Here is a 9,197-nt window from a genome sequence, read left to right on the forward strand (position 1 = left end):
GCCATCCCGACCTCACAAACCAAATGGAAAGACAAATAAGGCAGTAGTTCCATGAGAGTCATTTCTTGTGGGATGCACGCCCTTATTGATGAATCATTTTATCTCATTATACTACATCTAACTCTTATGATTAAAAATAACTTACATTGTAGCATTTTATTACTATAGGAGTCACACACATGTGAATCTCTTCTTAGCTACCTGAAAACACACAATATAAGTCATAGTTATCCTGAAATAGTATAAGGAATTCATTAATGTCCAACTTTCAGTGTAAAATGAAATCATTTGGCCCCTTTGCATCTGACCGATTTAATACACCATGTCAATAAAACTGAAAGTCATAAAACTAAACAATACTTGCACCTTCTAAGAGGATATCTGATGATCTTTCTCTTTTCCCTAAACAGGAGGCAGCTCTGAGACTATTAACTGACATTGCCCATCAGAGCTAAGAAAAAATAAGTGCATGTGATCTCACAAAACCATGTAACTGGCTGGTCAGCAGAACATCAGGAGTAATAATATCAACAACGACAGCCGTAATAGCTGGACTCCTTGAGCATCTAGTCTGTGCCCAGTGAGAGGCCTGATGTCATTCAGTCCTCAGAACAGCCCTAGGCATTACCATATGCTAATCTCCAGATGACACGTGGGGACACTAGGTTCAAGGATAACTTGCCCCCAAGCAATCAGACTCCAAAGCCTAGGTCCTTACTGACTAGGTACACCTCCCCATCACTTTTACCTTTTCTCACGGATCCGTGATTTCTGTACCACTTTTACATAGCTATTCCCTCACTAGTGACTGGAAGATGTTACCTAGGTGATACTCTGCAGGCCCAGCACGCAGGACTAGAGCAGAGGAAATGAGCTCCTGGGACCGTGCTCTCATCACACAGAACTTGGGAAGGTGGGCACCTCCTGTGTGTGCAGACTATTCACACGTTGTTCTTTGTGCACATAGGTTTTTTTTTTAAAGGACTTAAGGTCCGAAATGATTATTATACATTTTGGAAATGAAGGTAGTAAGATATCTATCTTGTTCTCTCTTTCTGGCATCAGCAAGATATGCACTCACTCATTCAATCAGCAAACTAAGGAGTGACTCTGTTGTAAGCCAAGCACCATGCCCTTTGCTGAGGGTATGAAGATGAACAAGGTCTAGCCTACACCCTCAAAGAGCTTCCTGTCTAGTGGGAGGAAGGACAAATAACCAGACAAATGTAATAACGATGTGGGAATTGCGGTGAGAGGCAGGTGTTCAGGGTACGCTCAGTGTCCAAGGGTGGGCGGCTCACTCAGGCTGGATGAGGAGAGTCAGAGGGGCTTCCTAACAGGAATCGGGCCGAGACGGGCCTCCGAGGGGTGCTCCACGTGAGAAGGAACTACATCTAGGGACCCCAGGTGGAAAAGGTTTCATCATCTCAAACCAGCACCCCTATCTCTGCAGCTCCTTGAGAAGCAGAGACCTCGAACGAGCAGCCCAGCTTTTTATGAGGCCACCTCATGATCCGAGGACAAGCAGAACTCAGAAGATCTGAGTCACAGCCGTGCCCTCACGTGCAGAGAGGGCCGAAGCTGCGAGGCCAGAAAGACCTGGCAAGCTGGCAACCAGCTCCCGCCCCCCGCAGACTGCAGCTCCGATCATTCCTGCCACCATCGTGTCCACCGTGAACTCTAGAACCTCAACCAGCTCAGCGAACCTCTCCCTGGGCCTGAGCCACTGCCGAGCAAGTGATCCCAGCCGCACTGATTCGAGCGGGGCCGCTCCCCCAGTGTCTGTTCACGTGGGCGTGAGGCTCAGGAAAAGCCCAGGAGAAGGCTTCTGTGTAGAAACGGTGACAGGCTTCACCATCGACAGGAGAGGAACGGAAAGAAGGAAAGAGCGAGGAAGAGAAGAAGAAGGAAAGGGAAGGAGGGAACGGTGGGGCTGTGCCTGAAATTAAAGTGTGGCCCTCACATGTGTCCCAGGGGGGCCCATCTCTCTTAGGCAGTTCAGAAGGGCCACAGCAATGGGCAGTGATGGAGTGGCCTGGGAAGCATGAGGTCAGTGACGAGTGGCATCTGGCGATTCCCTTTCACGGCAGGCAACAGTTCCAGTGAGGATGCACTCACTGGGCCCAGGAAGCCTGACGGGGTCTGGTGGGGTCCACGGTCATCTGTGGTCCACAAGAGGCCAGGTCAGTCCCTGGGACCACTTCAGGAAAATGACCTCAGCAGAGCATCATCCTCGCTCCGGGCTCACTAGGTAGTAGCGCTCAGCCCCCAAGCTCTGTTCACGTGGACCATGACCCCAAAGCCGGCCCAGCTCCCAAGAGCCCCTCTGCATGGGCCTCACCTCCACGCTGGCCATGGGAAGTGGGAGGGCCGGCCCGAGCAGCTCCACTCTGGCCCGTGTTAAACAACCCTCCAGCCTAAAAGCCCCCAACACTTAACAGAGCTGCATTCTTCAGAGGACAAGAATGTGTGCAGACTGTGGAGAGAGGCCTGACACGAGGCTTTCGAAAATAGATTAACCGGCCCGCGCCCCGCCCCCCGCCCCCCGCCCCCCCACCAGAGCTCCCTGCTGGCCGGGAGAATCCCGCACCAGGGTTGCCTAATCAATCAGCTCAGAGTCCCAATCCCAGCAAGCCCGAGTCTGCAGCAACTTGAGCAAATCCCAGAGTTCATGTGGGAAATGACTAGCTGAATGGGAGCCATAACCCCACCGATTTTTCGAGAATCTGAACCTATCCTGAAAACAGCTCCTTAAATAGGCAGCCTTTTCCTTACTGAGATATTGAAAAACCAGACACACAGAACGGCATTGTTTCAAGTGCGAAACCCTGGAAGTAAGATTTTTTTGAACCTCTTTCTTTTTAAAGCGTACTGTTATCATGTTTCTCCGCTCTGGTACAACTTCACCTGACCCCTGGACCCGGCAGCCCCAGCCGGGAGCCCTGGTCCTGATGCAGGCGGCCTGGCGGAGCTGCACTCGGGCCGGAAGACGCCCGGCAGGGACGCAGGCATCTCCGCACCAGACCGTCCGGGGTCACCCCGCTCAGGCTCCTCGTGCCAAGTCAAATAACGGATCAGGCCCGACGCTCACTTCTTTATTATTCCACATTAACATTTCCTCAATTGATTTTCTGCTCACTTTTTCCATCTAGCAAGTGCTCTAAAGAGGAAAAAAAAAAAAAAAAGGAAACGAACCGTCTGGCTCCCCTGGCCTATCACACAGAGATACGAGTCCCGGTTCCCTTTCTCCAGGCTGGGCCTCAGCTCCACGCCAGCACCCCCGAAAGGAAAACGAAGAGCTCCCTCTAGGTCCTACCTAAGTTGTCACCGCGCAGCTCCTGCTGGGACAGCAGTAAGGTCCCCCGCCCACGACCCGCACCGCCGCCGCAGTGCCACCTCCACGCTTGCCAGCAGCTGCGGTCACCTGCGGCTGCGGGGGGTGGCACGTCATTTTCCCCGCACGCTTCCTCCTGCCTTTCCGTTTCAGGTAGAAAAGGCACCTGTTTTAATCAGGGTGCAAACCCCCCTCGCCCCTACCCACAGCTACTCTTTCCTATGGACTCGGAAGAAAAACCGGGGGTGCCTTCGAAGTCCCCAGAGCGCAGCGGGCGAGGAGGGGGGCGCACGCGGGGGAGGGGGAGGGCCCAAGGTGAGGCGGGCGGGGGCGGGGGCGGGAGCGCCAGGTGCGATAGCCGCAGCCCCGCCCCGGGTCCTAACGCCCGCCCGCCGCCTCCGGCACCCCGGGCGGGGCCGGGAGCCAGGGTGGGAGGCTCGGCCGCGCCGCGCTGCAGAGGTTGCTAATATTGGGACCTGCCGCAGCGGCAGACCGCGGCACTGCTGTCACCCCGGGGACGCTCCTCCCTGCCACCGGATGAAAGCTGAAATAAGCCTCCCGCCTCGCCCTCCCTCCCCGCCCCCACTGCGCACACCACCCACTCAGCCGCATCCAAACCCGGGTGAGGGCGCGGCGAGCGCCGGGCGCGCCCCTCCCCCGCCGCCAGCTCCCGGCCGACCCCCGAGCTCGGGCCGGGCCCCCACGCCACCCCACCCCCGGCCGGGGCTTCCGCTGCCCGGCCTCCCACCCAGCACTGCGCCTACCAGCCCGCCGGCAGCGCCGGGCAGACAAGGAGTGGACGTGTCACCTCCGGGGTTGGAGGTGGGGTGCCGAGGCCGGGTTTTTGTTTTACGGTCTCTGTTCAGCCACCGTGCCAGCGTCCTTGCCGGCTGACCCCAGAGCGCGCCTCTCGGCTCCCCGCTTTCCGGTCCCCGGTCCCCTCCATCCACCCTCGTCCCTCGCTGTCCCCGTGGCGGAGTCACCGGATTCCTAATGACTCGGCTGCGTGTAGCGAACGTCCTACACGAAAGGTGCCTGCGTTAAAAAAAAAAAAAAAAAACCCACGGTGGGGGCGGGGTGGAGGAGCCCCAACCGGAGCCTCCCCGTCTCTCTGCGCGGGTCCCAGGCGCTCCCGGCCCGGGCTCGGCTGCACACCAGGCCTCCGGCCGCACTCGGGCGCCCACCGCGGGCTCCCCGGGCCGGAGCCCGGCCACGCAAGGCGCGGAAAGGGGCGCCGGGCCCCGCTCGGGAGCGGTAACAATGGCACGCGGCCCCCGCCGCCTCCGCCGCCCTTTGTCCCCCTCCCTTCCCCGCGGCTCCCGCCCTGCCGGCCGGCCCGACCCACCTCCGGCGTCGCGAGCCCGCCGCTCCCGAGACCCGGCTGTGAGCGTCGAAGGAGGGAGAAGGGTCCGAGACGGGACGGGGCTCAGGGGCCTCGGCCCCGCCACCGAGTCCCCCGCCGCGCGCGCCTCCGGCAGCTCCCACCCCGCGCGCGGCCGCGCTGCCCGGGCGGCGGCTGGATCCGCTGGACCCGCGCTCACACGCGGCGAGCGCGAAGGGACGCGGCTCGGGCAAAAGGAGCCCGACCCCTAAGCGCGGCCGGAGCGCGCCAGCCGGCCGGGCGCCCGGGACACAGCGGTCCCCGCAGCCGAGGGCGCCCGGGGCGGGGGCAAGCCGCCGAACCCGAGCGCGTCTAGGACCGCGCGGAGTTGGCCGGCGGCCGCTGAGTGGCACCTGCCGGCCGGCGCGCCGGGGACCCGTCTGGGCTCGGCGCCCCCGCCCCCGGCCGCCCCGGGTCCTGCAGCAGCCCCGGGAGCGGCCGCAGAGAGCACTTTAGGAAAGTTTCGTCCTCGCTCCGCAGCGGCCAGAGCTGCCTCCGCTTCTCGGGGCTACGTTTCCGTAACTGAAAGCTGCAAAGCAGAGAAGGGAGGCAGCCCGCCGTTCACGCCGGTAGGTTCGGTGCGGGGTGAGCCGAGGCAGAAAATCCCGGGGCTCGTGCATCCGGGACCAGCCCCGTCTCAGGCCCGAACCGTCCTCACCTCCGGCATCGTCTGCGGCCCACGAACCTACACAGATAGTTTAGATCGTGTTCAACATCTGGCGTTAAAGCTTGAGGAAGAGAAATCACCACAGGACTTTGTTTTTACGACCTAGTTTAAGTGTTGTCAGGTGGGTTTACTCAATAAGTTAACTCCTTCCAACAGTCTGGTTGCCCAAACGCCCCCCCTCCTTTTTTTTTTTTTTTTTTGGTAAGTAAGGAAAAAACCCGAGTCGCCCCTCCACCATCAGTTCCCCCAACCCCGGGACTGTGCTCGCCGAGTCGCTGCTGTCGGGCTCAGGGTGGCCCAGCAGGCACGTGTGTGCACTCATTAAAGGGGGCAGTCACCAGCCCTCGGGTCTGCAGCCATCCGTGCTGAGTCACAAATACCCTCCTCGGGAAATGAAATCCTCGGAATGCCCTTTAAAATTAGCTCGCAGCTTTTGCACGGGCGCACACACTCACACCAGAGCCACACAGGGCTGCACGCCATGGAAATTACAGAGCGCAGGGACTAACTCGTGGCTGGAAGGACAAACGCCCCTGGTGAGCGCCCTGCCCCTTCCCGAGTCATTTTCCCCCAGCGCCTCTGCCCCTGCAGCCCAGAGTCTAAAACACGACTTTAGTCCTCTTCCCAAGAGAACAATCAGCAACCTTCGCCTAAACGGTTCCAGACCCTCACGGTGGGAATAAGCAATACGCTTAATTTAAAATTCAAGCAGGATACTTATTGGAGGAAAAAAGGGAAGGGGCAAAAACTTCATTTGACACAAGATGATAAACACTGCCTTCAGGAAAATGCATTTTAAGTTCTCAGTAGTTAATCATTAAAGCTTTAAACTCGTGGAATCAGTCCATTCAAAAGAAACTTCCTAAACCCGATCTTCCCGTGTATCTGATGCAAAAGAACTAGGGGCTTGTGTTGTATTTATAAATCATGCCCTCCTTTACAAAGAAAAAAAAAAAAAAAAAAAGCCTTTCAATGTAGACCCGCATCAGTGCCAGCGGCAGATCTGCAATTCCGGAGGCTTCCCTCCCCGCCCCCCGCCCCCCCCCCCGCCTTGAGCTAGCAAGACAGAGACAGACCGAGACAGAGAGAGGGAGAGACCCCTTCTCGCATCCCCCGCCCAGCCACCTTCTCGGTAGTTACAATCCGAACATGCCAGCACGGACAGTAAAGGGTTAATGGTGTACCTACCAAATCGGCTGTGGTCTTTCCTGGTTCCCTGGATAGTACCATTGGGGAAGATTTCTAAGTGAAATCCAGTCCTGCAGTAGAGCTGCCTCCGCCTGAGAATCCCCTTTAAATGATCCAAGTCCGTGACTGCAGGTCCCCTGGGAAGCCCCCCTGCTTCGGACTGACCCAGGTGGTCACTTAACAAAACCGGGCTGTCCGCCGGCAACACGGGCACATTCCCAAATGGTGCCGCATCCTGCACACCGAAATAGTTCCCAACTTCACCTAGGGGAGCCATCAGAAGACTCGGCTTTCGGAGCACAGCGATAAACAATAATGATGGTGCCAACCCAGGAGCTATTAGGCGAGGTATATCCAACTCCCCTCCCTTACTGCAGTTGCAGAGAGAGAAAAAAGGTCCTTTTCTTCAATCCATTAAATGGATAAATAAAAGTCATCTGCTGTTTCACTGGCACAGGTTCAAGGTCAAACCACGGATAGTCTAAGAAGCCACCACTTTATACTCACACACTGACATATTGATAAACGTATCTATGTATCTCTACAGATAGATTCCCCGGCTCTCAGCAAGCAGGAAGGTCTTCATCCCATCCGACCGTAATAAGGAAAAAAAATCCGTAGTTTCTCCATTTGGTTTGAGATCAGAATGACCATAGCAACTTAAATGCCTAGGCGTTATTATAGGGGTTTTTAAGATGCACGGGCTACGTCAGAATTTACGGATCCAGGAAGGCATGCGCCGTTTTCACTCTAACCGACTCTGCAGATATCAGCAGGAATCCTTCAAGGGGAAAAAAAAAAATCTCACGTTGGTGGCGGCGACAAATCTGCCCCCGTCCTCCCTCCAAAAATGAGAATAATGGTAATAAAACAAAAAGAAGGAAAAACTTTAGGCGTCCAAAGCTGGTATCCAGAATTCTCCAGGGGCTCGGCAGGCGTCCATTGGCTTAGCGCGGGCGGCGGGCGGCGGCGGGAGCGAGGGGCGCCGCGGCGGGACCCGCGTGCCGCCGGCGGCCGCGAACAGGTGTCGCCGCGGGCGCGGGGCGAGGTGGCCGGCGAGCGCTCCTCCTGCGCAGCCCCGCGGCGCGCAGAGTGGCGCAGGCAGCGGCATTGGGCTGGGTTTAAGGTAGCGCCGCGCCGCCCGCGCTCCCCGCGGTCCTAGCGCCCGCCGCGCCCGCCGCGCTGCGGCAGGCCCCGAGCCGCGTGCCCGAGCGCGGGACCGGGGGCGCCCCGAGCCCGGGCCTCACAAAGGGAGCGGGAGGCCGGAGCCCCGGGCCTCCGGGGCGGCCGCTCTCCTGCGGAGTCGAAGCCGGGAACCGAACCCTCGCTCGATGCGGTGGCGGAGGTGCAGACTGAAATCGGGAGACTAGTTTTCACTTGGGCTCTGATGCTGCTTTGCGTTATGAAATAAAACTTAGCTGAGAGTTGGAGGGAAGGGGGTTGGTCTAATGAGCTCGAACGGACACCGCAGTTCCTCTCTCCTTCCTCCTGCAGACACACAGGCGCAAGCTGTGCGGCAGGTGAGACGGGGGTGTGCGCCCAGCCCCCTCCCACGCGCACACACAGGCCGCCGTGGCCGCGCTCCCGGTCTGGTTCGGGGCTTCCTGGGCATCTCGGGCCGGCGCTGCGTTTAGGTCCCGCCCCGCGGTGCGGCCGGCTTGGGGGCGCCAGAGCACCGCCTCTGTCCCCGAGCTCGCCTGGCGCGCGTCTGCGGAGAGTCCGGGTGCAGGAGCGCGCGCCGGGGGCTCCCTACCCCAAACCGCGCTCCGAGGGCCAGCAGGGCCCGCCCTCGGGGACGCGAGAGGCGAGGACCCGAGTCCCCCACGGCCCGAAGCCGCCGCCGAACCGGGGGAGCCCGGCGCGGGGGGCGCCCGGGGTCGCGGCCGCTGCTTCCTGCTCTGCCCCCGCGGGGCGCATGTGGAAGCCTGAGCCCCGAGCCCGGGTCGCGGTTGTGCTCGCGGCCGGCGGCCTTCGCGCCCAGCCCGGGGCCGGGACAAAGAAACCCGCCGCCCGAGCCGCCCGGGAGCCGCCCGGCGCTCTCTGCGCCCGATCCCCGCGGGGCCGGCTGGAGCGCGGCGCCCCGACGCTCGCCCCCAGCCTGCCCGCGCGCCCCGCTCGCCCCTGCTCCTCTTTGTTCACATTGTCTTAGAAAGGGCCCGACTCTCGGGGCGAGCTGGTGAAAGTTGCCGAGACTGAACACCGCTCCAGACCGCGGGACGTGCGAGTGAGAAGCAAAGTCGAAAGCAGCCTAGGACCCCTGCGCGGGGAAAGGGAACCGGAGCCTTTTTATGGGGAGAAGTCGGATCCGCCTCGGCGGTCAGCTCGAGGCTGGCGGCGAAGGACGGGGCTGGCCCTACTCGGGACGGAAGGCTTTCGCCGGAAGATGAAAGGGAGCAATGAATTTGCAGATTTCTCGGGCGCCGGAGGTGCCGGCGACCTGGAGCGACCTGCCCCTGCCCCCCGGGCGGGAAGGTGTGCTTGGCCCGCCGGGAGGAAGGAGGGGGCGCAGTGTCCTCCCTCTCCGTTCCCACACCCTTTGCCGCAGTCCCGGGTCATGGGGCGTCCGGGGCTGCCTCGTGCGTCTCGCTTACGCGTTTAGTGAGCTCCAGAGCCCTGCCCCGTGGTAT

General features: G+C 59.9%; 1 protein-coding gene across 1 annotated transcript in view; it reads right to left on the reverse strand.

Annotated features, from left to right (window-relative positions):
- Nucleotides 1–7,645, reverse strand: part of FGF9 (fibroblast growth factor 9) — a 29,592-nt gene extending 21,947 nt beyond the window's left edge. Inside the window, exon 1 of the mRNA XM_061170975.1 lies at nucleotides 6,571–7,645. Coding sequence (XP_061026958.1) covers nucleotides 6,571–6,847 — 277 coding nt within the window. The 5' untranslated portion in view covers nucleotides 6,848–7,645. The remainder of the gene's footprint in view (nucleotides 1–6,570) is intronic.
- Between the last annotated feature and the right edge of the window lie 1,552 nt (nucleotides 7,646–9,197).

The sequence above is a fragment of the Eubalaena glacialis genome, chromosome 16 (genome assembly GCF_028564815.1).
Source record: "Eubalaena glacialis isolate mEubGla1 chromosome 16, mEubGla1.1.hap2.+ XY, whole genome shotgun sequence".
NCBI classification, from domain to species: domain Eukaryota; kingdom Metazoa; phylum Chordata; class Mammalia; order Artiodactyla; family Balaenidae; genus Eubalaena; species Eubalaena glacialis.